Below are 14,554 nucleotides of genomic sequence, written 5' to 3'. Positions count from 1 at the left end.
AGATGTGGCTCTTTTGATGACTGCATCTGGCTCTCAGATAAATCTGAGCTGACATTGCTTAACACGATAAGTAATTAATAATTACGATGGTAATCACAGTGTTAAAAATAACGTTCAAATTATAAAACATTCTCATGCATTCTAATCCAACCATCCGTTCTCTATCGCACCTTTCCAAGATGTCGCATTAATGGTAAGAAGTATAACATTTATTATTGGTTAAATTTAAAATAAAAATGTTATTAAAAAGAATAAGACACTTATCATACTCTAAAAATGTTGGTCTTGTCAAGACCTGGACTATGGTGTGGTTTGTTATCCCGTGGTGCAAAGCGTGACGGTAATGACATCTTTAATCTTAACTCAAAAATATTACAAAAACAAAGGGTATAAACAAAAGGCGCTCTCAGTAAAAACTTGGCTATGAAAACTAAAACTCGCACAATGGGAGAACTATGAACATAAAATAAAACTTACAAACTATGGCATGAAAAACTTACTTGGACCGAGAAAAGAGCATGGATCATCGGCATGGATAACATAGGTGTGTAGGAGGTGATAGAGGGCGAGTAGAAGGTGATGTCGCCAGGCTGACTGCCTGGCAACTGCAGGCTTAAATGGTGACGTGGTGATTGACAACAGGTACATGAGTTCAAGTGAATCAGGTGTGTGAGTCGTGAAAACCGGTGAACTGATTGGTAGTCATGGAAACAAAAACAAACCAGGGTGCGCAAAAACGAATGGAGTCAAAAACAAAACAGAACATAACTAAACAGAACATGATCACAAAGAAATGACAGGTCTTACTTAAAAATGCACGCATTTAGTTGTAGTCAGTGTTTAAAAAATATTATACGGCTCTCAAGGAAATACATTTTGAAATATTTGGCTTTCATGGCTCTCTCAACCAAAAATGTTCCCGACCCCTGACTTAAATGTTGTCAATGTGCATTAATCACCTGGATGACCGCCTTCTTGTCAGCACGTGGAAGATTCTTAGCTTCCCTCTCAGCCTCCTCCCACTCTCTCATCACCTGTGCACAAACAGAAAAAGTACATCAACAACAAAGTGTGTGAATGCTAACATGCGCAGCAGTTTATCTGAAATTCCACGCCAAGTATACGAAGGGCCTGATCTACTCAATGTTTGTGTGTACTAAAACTCGTGCAAACCTGATAGCACACGCACATGTGCAAAGTAGATTGCGTCTGATAAGTGAGTAGAATGAGGCGTGCCCTCCATTTCGCGTCTCCGTCTTCCCTGATATGCAAAATATGTGCTTTTCTAATAATCATCCCACAGTACTGGAGGAGAAGACGCAAATATAATTATTTAGCACGGGCAATATGATTCATCAACACTCATTACCGTTTCGCGAGCACTATTTAGCACGTGTGAGAAGGACGGGCAAACTAGGGCTGGGCGATATACTCGATATATCGCGGGTTTGTCTCTGTGCGATATAGAAAATGACTATATTGTAATATTCGAATATATGTTCTCACTAGGGATGCACCGATTAATCGGTAACCGAATATGGCAAAAAAAGCCACATTCGGCCTTCGGTGGAATGAGTTAAGAACAAGGCCGAATAGTGGCGTGTGACGCTATTTTTTGACGCAGTGACGCAATCAACCAACGTGCAGTGACGTTGGGATATGTTGTGTACCTGTATAAGTGTATGAGGTTACAAGCACACACTTATTGAGATTTAATGGGGCCTCTGTTTACATTATTAGCCTGTTGTGTAGCCTACCTGTATAAGTGTATGAGGTTACAAGCACACACTTATTGAGATTTAGTGGGGCCTCTGTTTACATTATTAGCCTGTTGTGTAGGCTACCTGTATAAGTGTATGAGGTTACATGCACACACTTATTGAGATTTAGTGGGGCCTCTGTTTACATTATTAGCCTGTTGTGTAGGCTACCTGTATAAGTGTATGAGGTTACAAGCACACACTTAATTGAGATTTATTTGAGCCTTCTGTTTACATTATTAGCCTGTTGTGTAGGCTACCTGTATAAGTGTATGAGGTTACAAGCACACACTTAATTGAGATTTACTTGAGCCTTCTGTTTACATTATTAGCATATCTACTGTGGCTAAGCAGACTTTTGCCAAAAGGACAATAATTCATTTGTTGTGGGTTTATCCACTTTAATGCACTTAATTTTTTTTTGGAATGCATGTTTTGTTTGAAGGCCTAATATAAATGAAAAATGTTGTGCTTTTTTTGAAAAGCAAAGGCTACTGGAATATTAAAAAAATGTCAATATTCAATAAAAAAAATACTTTATTTGAAAAACATGTCTAAATATTTTTCTAGGGTATTTATGCAATATAAAAAAAATTGTGAAAAACTGCATTCATTATTCGGTATTCGGCCTTCGGCCAAGCGTTTAAATTTTATTCGGCTTTGGCCACAAATTTTCATTTCGGTGCATCCCTAGTTCTCACGCAGTTGCTTTTAGCTGCGGGCATTACACTACAGGCTATTCTCACTCCTTCTTGTCCCTCCTTCTCACAGAGGCATACAAAAGTGAACCTTCATACGAGAGAAAGAAAGTGCGAATCTGTTAACAAATGAAGGAGGAATTCATTCATCGTTCATCGTCTGGCGGTGGTTTGGCTTCAAGCGGGAATATGTTGGACAATTATGTAGCACAAGCATTGCTACAAAAAGTAGCACCACTGCTATTTGATTTCCTATCATGCAGCTCATTTTTATTTGACACTTATTGAAATATCTTGTGTGACATCATGCACAAAAGTGTACTTTGTTTTAAACCATTGTAGTGGCGTTCTGTACAAAAAGTGCACTTTAATTTAGTGTTGTTTTGATATGTCATCTTAGTGACATCACTCATAGCTTGTTTTAAAATGTCTCTGACAATCTTGCACTTTCTGTTTTGGAAATGACATGAATGTTTGTGTCACTGCTTAATAACTGTTCAATAAATACACTTTTAGTTGTGATTTCCCTCTCTGCATGAAAGTTTAAAAGTAGCATATATTAATGCAGTATGAAGAAGAATGTTTGAATGTAGACACATAGAATCATCATACTGCTGTCTTTATATGCATCAAGTGTTCATTCAAGGCTGAGGCAAAATAGCCAGATATATATGGTGTATCGCGATATGGCCTAAAAATATCGAGATATTAATGAAAGGCCGTATCGCCCAGCCCTAGTGCAAACTAACATTCAGTGCTCTCATGATGGACAGATGGGAATCATCTGTCCTAAGTGTGTGTTTTAACATTTTAGGATATTCAGAATTAAAAAAATATTAATTAGACATATCGTCAGTTCAGCAACATCATTTTAGAAATTTATAGCTGCAAATGGCTGATTAAAACAAATTAAATTGATGCATTTTGTTGTCATTTTGACTGTTTACACTGCAGGCCAAAGTGGCCCAAATCTAATGTTTTTATGTGTGACGATTGCTGACATTTTCTTTGTCTCTTCCGCGAATGAGATAAATAATATTATTTGATATTTTACAGTAATGTGTTAATAATTTCACACATAAGCCGCTCCGGAGTATAAGTCGCACCAAACTATGAAAAAAAACGTGACTTTTAGTCCGAAATATACGGTATATATTCATATATTATGTATAGTCTATAACTTGTGCACTGTTGACAAGTGAAGCCCCGAAAATGTGGTCGTCTTAAATAGAAACCGAAACCGGATGTTGTGATGTAATATCCATTTCCACTAGCAACTGCCTCTTTCCGGCGCACACGAATGACGTAGCTCGCCTAAAGCTGATGAAAAAAAAAAAATCACATCCATATCGCATTTGGGTCACATTGAGTTTAGGCTTAAGTCACGTATCAAAAGATCAGATTCCAATCGGTTTCAGGACTACCTCTTGATGTGGCCTGATTCTGATGCCCAAAAATTAGATTTGAAGCACTTTGGAGCATTTAGACTGGCAAAAAAAAAAAAAATCAGATCTGTCACTTGAGGGCAAAAAAAAAAAAAAAATCAGATTTGGTGTGCAGTGTAAACGTAACCTTTGTACTTTTTAATGACATTCGGGTTTTTTTTTAAGAGAGATTATTATCATTAAAATTGAAATATTTCTTAAAGGAAAAAACTTATATAAGAATGCATTTTTTGTGTCTTGAGAGGAATAAGTACAGCCTCTCTTCAATGAGCACATCTTCAGCTGTAAAAAAATAAATACAATAAAAAGTTGTGTCATAAGCATTTAATATTGTACCACTAAAAGTCAACTTTACAATATAATTTAAAAAAACCGGATATAAAATAGTCACGAATAAACCACAACAAGTAATATCAATCAATTTAAATAACAAAAGCAATATAAAAAACAATAACATTGAATTTGTGTGTTTTAATTGTTCATCATTACATTTTTTTTTTTACCTCTTACACATAATCATAAGAAGCCATAATTGAAATCAAAGTTGAAATAATTATCCGGCCCTAAGTCAGGTTATATATTGGAGTGAAACTAGCCAGCCTGAAGACCCGTTGGAGTCTCCTCATTCATCTCTGCACTGACGTGTATGGACGGACAATTTTAGGATAGCCATTTGTCGTTACGGTAAAAGGAGTATGTACATTCAAAATAAATGGTGTGGTTAATCAAAATTAATGCACTTTACAGACTAAAAAACGTATTTTAATAAAATTATTATGTGTTGTCAATTGATCTACATTTCATCCTTTTTTTATTTTCTTTAAAAGGGACCTATTTTGCAAAAACAACTTTTCTTACTTATTGGTACCTGAGATTGTGTATTTGGGATATGCATAAATCCTCAATATTTGAAATCCCACCATGGAGGCATCCTAAAATGCCCACTAAGAGTAGCGCATGTCTCTGGATGGTTTGAAAACATCGCAAAACGCCACAATAACAATGATGCAGTAAATGGTGGCGATGCCCTGCATAGTACACTCATTTATTATATAAGTGGGTCTGCACCACTTGACAATTGTACAAGCAGTGTTAAAGTAAATCACATGCAACACACCCACTAATAGTTGAGGCTATTTTATAGATTGCACAGGTTGTTTAGCGCCAGGTATTTAGATCTTAGTAAATCAGGCCCTATGTCTTAAAAAAACAACAACAACAGCATTGACTTAAGCGTCCTCTTTATATAGCAGCGTCTAAAGGTGACCACGCAGTGCTCAACTCCAGCACAACGAATGTCGTACTAAATTCAGCACGAGGCGTCCTGGTCTGCAGCAAGCAAACTGAGGCTTTGTACCATCTGGCTCTCAACTGGAGAGCAAATCACTTCATTAAAGAAAGCAATTAAAACACAATCCGTTCAAGGCGCCCCTCCCAGAGAGGCTTAGAAGATGCACTTATTCTTTTTGCTACACCTCGCCGACTCTCCATTTCCTATTCACGATGCTTTTCCCGCAACCAACAAAATTTACTTACGTATTTCAATGACTAATCCGCAAGTAGTCGCTACTCCATTTTTTATTTATTTTTTTGTCCTGTCCAGCTTCTCAGGCAAATCATATAGTAGAAGTAGATGTAGATGTAGATGTAGATGTAGATGTGGATGTAGATGTAGATGTAGATGTAGATGCCCATATCGGCTGTTCAGATTTACTTTACAAAAGAGAAGTGTAGGATACTTCTCTTGTTGTCTTATTTGTATTTGACTTTATTGAATGTATTTAAATTATCACTTGGTGCAGCCGGGCCGGAGCAGGACGGGATAGAAAGAGAAAAAAAAGGAAAAAAGAGGGGGTAATTGTGCGGACAAGAGGAGGATTAGACAGAGAGACAACAACAACAAGAACAGCAACAACAACAATAGAGCAACATCAGCACATACGATATGTACAAATATGATGGTAAAAGTGATAGCAAAGAAGCAGTTAGCGAAATAAATAACACAGAAATGACAATGAGCATATTTACACTATAAATGGAGCATTACAAATACCAATAGAAATAGCGCTATTGATAATAAAAAATACCAATAATTTACCTCTATTATCTACAATACAGTTGTTCAAATGCAACAATACATATACATAAGGATAACTCGAGATAAAAAATGAATACTGAAAAATGAAGGGGAAGAAAGAGAAGCAACTTATATTAACCTTGTAGATTGTTATAGTAACAATAGGTTAAGCTTTGCTAGTGTTTCCCAGTTTACCCTATGGCAACAATGTTAATATATGTTTGATGAAATGTGATTATGTGTATGAAACATATTTTTCGGACTATAAGTCACAGTTCTTTTCATAGTTTGGCCGGGGGTGCGACTTATACTCCGGAGCGATTTATGTGTGAAATTATTAAAACATTACTGTAAAATATCAAATAATATTATTTATCTCATTCGCGGAAAAGACCAAGAAAATGTCAGCAATCGTCACACACACGTCAACCAATAAGAATTCGGCGGGGGAGGGTCATGGCAGAAGTGCATTGTGGGTCATGGAATGCTAACTGCTATATGCTATTGCCGTAGCTATTAAAATGGATCATTTCATCGTTGGCGGTAACTTATAAAAACTGAGAAAGGCTGAACAAAAATGGCGTTGAAAAGGAAATCATGTAGTGCAGATTACAAGCTGGATGTAGTGAAATATGCAGCAGAAAAGGACAAGAGGAAGCGGCGCATACCTTTGGAGTTGGCAGAGTTGTTTAGAAGCGACATCCAGGAAGAAGATTTCATGGGATTTATGGATTAGGAGTGAGAGATAGTTTGGTAAAGGTATAGCATGTTCTATATGTTATAGTTATTTGAATGACTCTTACCATAATATGTTAGGTTAACATAGCAGTTGCTTATTTATGCCTCATATAACCTACACTTATTCAGCCTGTTCTTCACTATTCTTTATTTATTTTAAATTGCCTTTCAAATGTCTATTCTTGCTGTTGGATTTTATCAAATAAATTTCCCCAAGAATGCAACTTATACTCCAGTGCGACTTATATATGTTTTTTTCCTTCATTTTTATGCATTTTCGGCAGGTGCGACTTATAATCCGGAGCGATTTATAATCCGGAGCGATTTATACTCCGAAAAATGCGCTATTCGTAATGATAACTCGAGATAGAAAATGAATACCGAAAAATGAAGGGGAAGAAAGAGAAGCAACCTATATTAACCTTGTTAATTGTTATAGTAACAATAGGTTAAGCTTTGTCAGTGTGCCATGTGTTACCCAGTTTCCCCTAAGGCAGGGGTCGGGAACCTTTTTGGCTGAGAGAGCCATGAAAGTCAAATATTTCAAAATGTATTTCCGTGAGAGCCATATCATTTTTTTAACACTGAACACAAATAAATGCGTGCATTTTTAAGTAAGACCAACATTTTTAGAGTAGTAAGTCTGTTATTCTTTTTAATAACATTGTTATTCTGAAGCTAACCAATAATAGATAAATTGTCATGTCTGTTGATCATGTTTTTGTTTGGCCATGTGCTGTTTGTCCTTTGGACTCTTTAAGTTACTGTTTTTTTTCCACTCCCTTGTTTGGTTTCCTTGGTTACTCATTTTGTCCACCTGTCTCTGGTGGACAAAATGCCGCTCACCTGCTTCCCGAGCACTAATCAGAGGCAGTATTTAAGCTCGTCTTTGCCAGTCAGTCTCCCTGTGCTGACTTGTTTCATGCCTTGCCATAGTTTGGTGCTTCATGCCATGCCAAGTAAGTTTTGTTTGATTTATGTTCTTAGTCTGTTTATGCGTTAGCTTTGTTTTTTAGCCCAAGTTGTGCCTCCCCTGTGAGCGATTTTTGTTTGTATATTTTTTTAGTTAAAATTAAATCATGTTTTTACCTAAATGCCATGTCCCGAGTAGTCTGTCTGCCTTCCTGGGAGAACGACCCCGCAGCAAGCTGCACCCCCCCCAATCATGACAAAAATACTTCTTACCATTAATGCGACTTCTTGAACAGGTGCGGTAGAAAACGGATGGATGGATTTAAATGCATGAGAATTTTTTGAATTTTGCACGTTATTTTTAGCACTGTGATTACCAGCGAAATTATTCATAATTATCGTGTTAAGCAATGCCAGCTAAGATTTATCTGAGAGCCAGATGCAGTCATCAAAAGAGCCACATCTGGCTCTAGAGACATGGGTTCCCTACCCCTGCCCTAGGGCAACAATGTTAATATATGTTTGATGAAACGTGATTATGTGAATGAGTGTATGTACTTGTATATGTACAGTATGTGTATATGTTTGTTTGTTGAGTACAGTATGTGCATGTTTGTACAGTGAATGTACAAACTGGCTACTCCATTAATACCTGGGACATCCTTTCGCGGTGTTTGGCCTCCAGGCTTTCTTTAGCCTTCTGGAAATGGCCGTGTTCGTTTTCGTCAGCAGGCGTCTCCAGGTAGTGGTCCACAGCGTCAGGAGAACCGGGAGTTGCTGTGGGTACTACACATCAATCAGAGAAAAGAGAAGAGAAGGTGAAAAGGGGTGAGAACTACAAGCAAAGCCTTGTTTGTTTTATTATGATGTGGTTAATAGAGGAGAAACACGGAGCTCAGAATAGGTCAACAGAGGAAGAACGCCACAACGATACAAAAGCAAACAAGTGAACATGTACCAGAATTGTTTGTATGACACAGTGAAACCTCGATTTACAAACTTAATTAGTTCTTGAACGGGGTTCGTAAATCGAAAAGTGTGTATGGCAAAGCAAAAGTTCCTATTTTAGTGAAGGTTTGTACACTTTAAACACAAAACAAAACACTTTACTGTACTTTACAAACAAACATGAGGAGATAATGGATCAACTTTCACTTTGTTAACGAGCCAAAACAACAACAAGCTGCTATTCTCTGTTTGCGCTGCTCTGCACACACCGAAGTCCCTTTGGTGCCCTCACAAACAATCAGAAACCACAACCATATTGCTACAAAAATAAAAAAATCCACTCACATTAACATCGGCAAAAGAGGAGCTGACAAGAAAGGAGCAGACGGCGGGAGAGAAGGGAGGGATCGGGGGACAGGGGCTGTGTGTATGTGTGCACACACTTGGAAGAGACGCCGCTGAACAAGAGGTAGCTATTCTCCTTCTCTGTGTAATAAGTCTGCTTTAGCATATTTTGCCAGAAAAATATGTTCTCATCCCAAAACTCGCTGTGGTACGAAGCCTGCTTCCTTGATTTCTCCAAACTTATAAGCGACATTGATGTACTCCTCGCAAATAGTCTTTTTATTTTTTTACTCCACATTAATTCTCTCCATCTTTTTCTACGCTCGTCTGTTGTCTTTTTGGGACTCAGATTTAGTTGGCAAAATGGACAAAACATGTCAACAGGCAAAGAAACACACATGTGACTAGTAGTGTACTACATCTCCCAAAAAATGTTGCGCCTTGCTTTTTAGTTGTAGTCGGTACACCAAATGAATGAATGAAGCCTTTGCAAACAGAGACATATTTGGCTTCTTCTAAGTCTTTGTACATTCACAAATAAAGGGGTTCGTAAATGTAGGTTCCACTGTAAAAACTTAAAGGGGAACATTATCACCAAACCTATGCAAGCGTCAATATATACCTTAATGTTGCAGAAAAAAGACCATGTATTTTTTTAACCGATTTCCGAACTCTAAATGGGTGAATTTTGGCAAATTAAACGCCTTTCTGTTTATCGGTCTTTTAGCGATGACGTCAGAACGTGACGTCACCGAGGTAACACAGCCGCCATATTCATTTTCACATTACAAACACCGGGTCTCAGTTCTGTTATTTTTCGTTTTTTCGACTATTTTTTGGAACCTTGGAGACATCATGCCTCGTCGGTGTGTTGTCGGAGGGTGTAACAACACTGACAGGGAGGGATTCAAGTTGCACCACTGGCAAGAAATCTTCCGCCACACCCCCATTGAATGTACCAAAGTGTCTTCACATTTGACCGGCGATGCTAAGACAGACATGGCACAGAGATGTATGGATGACCTGCAGATGCATTTGCAACGATAAATTCAACAAAATCACAAAGATGAGATTTGTTGATGTTGAATTATGTGCTAATCAGACATATTTGGTCACAGCGTGACTGCCAGCTAATCGATGCTAAAATGCTACGCTAATCGACGCTAACATGCTATTTACCGGAGGTGCTAAAGCAGACATGGCACAGAGATGTATGGATAACCTGCAGATGACTTTGCAACGATAAATTCAACGAAATCACAAAGATGAGTTTTGTTGATGTTGACTTATGTGCTAATCAGACATATTTGGTTGCGGCGTGACTGCCAGCTAATCGATGCTAAAATGCTACGCTAATCGACGCTAACATGCTGTTTACCGGCGGTGCTGAAGCAGACATGACACAGAGATGTATGGATAACCTGCAGATGCATTTGCAACGATAAAGTCAACGAAATCACAAAGGTGAGTTTTGTTGATGTTGTTGACTTACGTGCTAATCAGACATATTTGGTTGCGGCGTGACTGCCAGCTAATCGATGCTGAAATGCTACGCTAATCGACGCTAACATGCTATTTACCGGCGGTGCTAAAGCAGACATGGCACAGAGATGTAGATAGATAGATAGATAGTACTTTATTTATTCCGTCAGGAGAGTTCCTTCAGGAAAATTACAATTTTCAGCACAATATTGTATGGATAACCTGCAGATGCATTTGCAACGATAAAGTCAACGAAATCACAAAGGTGAGTTTTATTGATGTTGTTGACTTACGTGCTAATCAGACATATTTGGTCGCGGCATGACTGCCAGCTAATCGATGCTAACATGCTATTTACGCTAGCTGTATGTACATTTGAAACTAGATGCCCACATTTAATGCGAAACAAACACTTACCAATCGACGGATCTAAGTTGCTCCAGTGTCACAAGATGCGAAAGTCCTGATTGTTTGGTCCGCACATTTTACCGCCGATGCTAATAAGGCAGCCATGCTATGGGCCACTTCATTAGGTACACCCACGCTATGGCCGAATAGCGTCAATAGCTATTCGCTCAATAGCTTCAATTTCTTCTTCAATTTTGTTTTCGCTATCTGCCTCCATACTCCGACCATCTGTTTCAATACATGCGTAATCTGTTGAATCGCTTAAGCCGCTGAGTCTGAATCCGAGCTAATGTCGCTATATCTTGCTGTGCTAACCGCCATGTTTGTATTGGCAGCACTGTATGACGTCACAGGGAAATGGATAGTGGTTTCAAAAATAGTGAAAATAAGGCCCTTTAAAGCTTTATTTAGGGATATTTCGGGACCGGTAAAATTTTGAAAAAAACTTCAAAAAATACAACAAGCCACTGGGAACTGATTTTTATTGTTTTTAGCCCTTTCGAAATGGTGATAATGTTCCCCTTTAACTTTGTCCTGTGGCCTTGAAAGCTAAAGTGCTAAGACACATGGCATGAACCTGAATTAAATCAGCAGGGTTGATTCTACTAAGAGCAATCAAAAAGGTGGCTGGTGTTCTGTCTTGTTGATGTGTGAGCGCGTGTGTGTGTGCAGGCGTGAAGGTCGCATGTCACCTGAAAATGGACTCGCTTAGAACGCATGACTGCACAGGACACAAAAAAAATAAATAATGCGCTCTTATTCACTTTGAAAAAGAGCACTTGTCAACAGCCACCTTTAAAAAAGATCCCACCAGCACATTCTCTGCAACGGTTGAAAACATGTGAAGAGATATGGCCGTGGAAAAGGTGCAGCCTTTAGTGTACATCCAGAGCAGAAGTAGGCTGAGGCAGTGCAGCTCGCTCACAGCTTGACTACAATCACACCGCAGAAGAAAAACATACGCAGAGACTAAAAGGGAGGCCGCCAAAGACTGATATCAGCGACTCATTTAAATGGAACAATATTGAGCCACCTGCAGTGTCGAACAATTTAAAACCTTTACACGTTGCAACTGAATGATTCGACGCTAATTAAAAAAGGCTTTAACTGTGAAGCAATAACATGCCAGCAGGATGACAATTACTGCAAAACTGACTTCAGATTTGGTAAAAGACAAAAGGGAAATGTTAAAAGATTAGCCAAGGAAAGGAAGCTAAGGGCGACAGGGAAAGTCCAGACGAGACCAAGGAGCAGTGAGCATCCGACAGGGGGTTAGAGACAAAACCAGATTTTGACCCAGTAGAAGTTAGTCTGAGTCTTCTGCCTTCAGGACTTACGGACGCTTCTGCAGACAGACAGGCAGTATTCCATGGACTCAAAGTTATTCCTGTTGCCTCCGCATCCACCGTAGATAAACTGAACACAGCGGCCCTCCTGGCGGTCAAAGTACCAGCGGGGCAGCATGGCCCGGCATGGACCAGTTTCTGCACTGGCCCAGCACACATCTTGGAGAATACAGACACACACCTGTCACCATCCATAATCTCTGCATCATCTTGCCAGTGAAGCCACATAATCCATGGCATCTTCTCCTGGTCACTTGGATTCAGAACATGTCGCTGTCATTTAAGCAGCCATATAAAAAGTGTTTTATGTTCATTTAAACAGAAAGGGCAGCTCTATAAAGTCAAAGTTCTATAAAGCAGTGGTTCTCAAACTTTTTTTTTTTTTTACCAAGTCTACCTCAGAAAACACTTGGCTCTCCAAGTACCACCAAAGTTACCCAACATTCATTTACAGTAGAGTAGTAGGTCTAAGTATTTGTTAAAAACAATGCAGAGGTTTTATTTAACAAGTATATTCAATAGTTTTGGACACCCTAATATTACACAGTTTGAACAGTAACACTGTGTTTAAATAATTAATTAGGTGAAACTTTGGCGTACCACAAGCTGGAGCCCGTGTACCACTAGTGCCATAGTTTAGAATCCCCGCTATAGAGCTTACCGTATTTCCTTGAATTGCCGCCGGGGCGCTAATTAATTTAAAACCTCTTTTTACCAAAGGCATGCAGTAAAGGCAAGCATGCGCTAATTATTTTAAAACCTCTTCTCACTCCGGCGCTTAGGCCTGCGCTTATAAATTTGAGTGTGATGTAAAGATACCATCATGAAAAGCACATTTAATAAAAACGTTATTATGGTCTTACCTTTACTTAAAAATGAAGTCCATGCACAGCTCCTTCTGATCAAAAGCATCGATCGCTTGTTCATAGAAGTCTTCCTTATCTTTCTTCAGTTTTAAAAGTCTCTCTGTCTCGATGGAGATCTTCCTTTATTACCTCCTGCTTCGATTGAAAGTCCAGTTTAGAAAACTGTTTTATTTTAGATATGTAATCCTCCATGTTAAAAGTGCAAGCGAGAGGAAAAAATAAAGGATCGCTGCTCACTCTTGCTGCTTGTTGTCACTTCTTCTGCAGCCGAGTAGTCGCAAGAAGGATCACTAGCGCCCTCTACCACCAGGAGGCGGGAGTCATTTAATGACTCATATTTGACACACGCAGCTACGGTATATTAATAAAACATAGCTGCTTACTGTTCTTTTTAGCATATTCAATAGCTTGGACCTTAAATCCTACTGAATAGCTCTTAATCTTCTTCCCTTTATGTGATTTCAAATGATTGAAATCAGCCTCCTCCATTTTGAAAATGATGACAGGTGAAGTGTCATTCGTGACGTGACGAGTTTGACCCGGTGGAAATTCTAGACATGCGCTAATAAAAATAATAGCTTGCGAAACGAGTTTGACCCGGCGTTAATCCTGAGCCGGCGCTAATGCTAAGCATGCGCTAATTATTTTGCGAAACGAGTTTGAGCCGGCAGTAATTCTAGGCAGGCGCATACTATATACCCGGCGGCAATTCAAGGAAATACGTTTTTTATGATTTTAGCATGAATTCCCTTCAAAATCTCCAGACACCGAGAGAGAAGAACAGAGCGCCAACTCACCTCTGACTACTTCCTCAACCGACTCAGTGGTGGTGGTGGTCGTGGTTGTCAAGGCAACATTGGTGGCGGGCTCGTCGTCACTGTCATCGAGCGTGTCCTCCTCTTCCTCCTCCTCATCTTCCATACCGTCTTCGTCCTCTTCCCCATCTCCATCTTGGTCGTTATCCAGCGCGTCCTCTTCCTCATCCTCTTCCTCGGCCGCCGCCTCCTCGACTACAGATGGCTTGGTTTCCTCTTGCTGCTCTGCTGGCTCTGGTTCCCGCACCGTACTGGGAGAGAAGGAATGACAAGGAAGGGAAAAATGAAATTAAAAAGAAAAAAAACAGAACTAATTCGTCATGAGAATGAACGCTGAGGCTACTGCATTTATACTAGTCATCCATTACCTCAACGTTTGGTCAAATAAGTGGATTATGAAGAATAAAATTCAGTTTAAAGGCACCTTATTATACAAAACCAGCTTTTCTTACTCATTGGTACCTGCTGTTGTGTTTAGAACCAGCATAAAACCAGAAAATGTGAAACCCAACCTTGGAGGCATTGCAGAGATATTTGTAAATAATCGCCAAACAAGTCGTTTGCTTTTTGCAAATTCTGTGACATTTCTCGAACGGATTATGTCACCGGATTATCCATACATGGTACAAATTTACTCCAAGTGCTTTGTGGGTCCACCATAATAGTCATTAAACTGCTCCTTTTTTACCATCTTGTTGTGGAGCAGACTGGCTC

At 39.1% G+C, this 14,554-nt stretch overlaps 1 protein-coding gene across 2 annotated transcripts in view; it reads right to left on the bottom strand.

Moving 5' to 3' along the window:
• The window catches only part of appa (amyloid beta (A4) precursor protein a), a 98,508-nt gene that overhangs the window by 21,707 nt on the left and 62,247 nt on the right, over positions 1-14,554 (bottom strand). The window contains exons 6-9 of one of the 2 annotated variants that reach the window (XM_061889534.1): positions 13,823-14,091; positions 12,151-12,318; positions 8,283-8,416; positions 960-1,034 (exon numbers count right to left, since the gene is read on the bottom strand). In XM_061889534.1, coding sequence (XP_061745518.1) covers positions 960-1,034; positions 8,283-8,416; positions 12,151-12,318; positions 13,823-14,091 — 646 coding nt within the window. The remainder of the gene's footprint in view (positions 1-959; positions 1,035-8,282; positions 8,417-12,150; positions 12,319-13,822; positions 14,092-14,554) is intronic. The other variant, XM_061889535.1, reaches the window with a different exon arrangement.

This window comes from Nerophis ophidion, linkage group LG27, assembly GCF_033978795.1.
Source record: "Nerophis ophidion isolate RoL-2023_Sa linkage group LG27, RoL_Noph_v1.0, whole genome shotgun sequence".
Taxonomy (NCBI): domain Eukaryota; kingdom Metazoa; phylum Chordata; class Actinopteri; order Syngnathiformes; family Syngnathidae; genus Nerophis; species Nerophis ophidion.
This window is presented reverse-complemented; position numbering and strand designations above follow the sequence as displayed.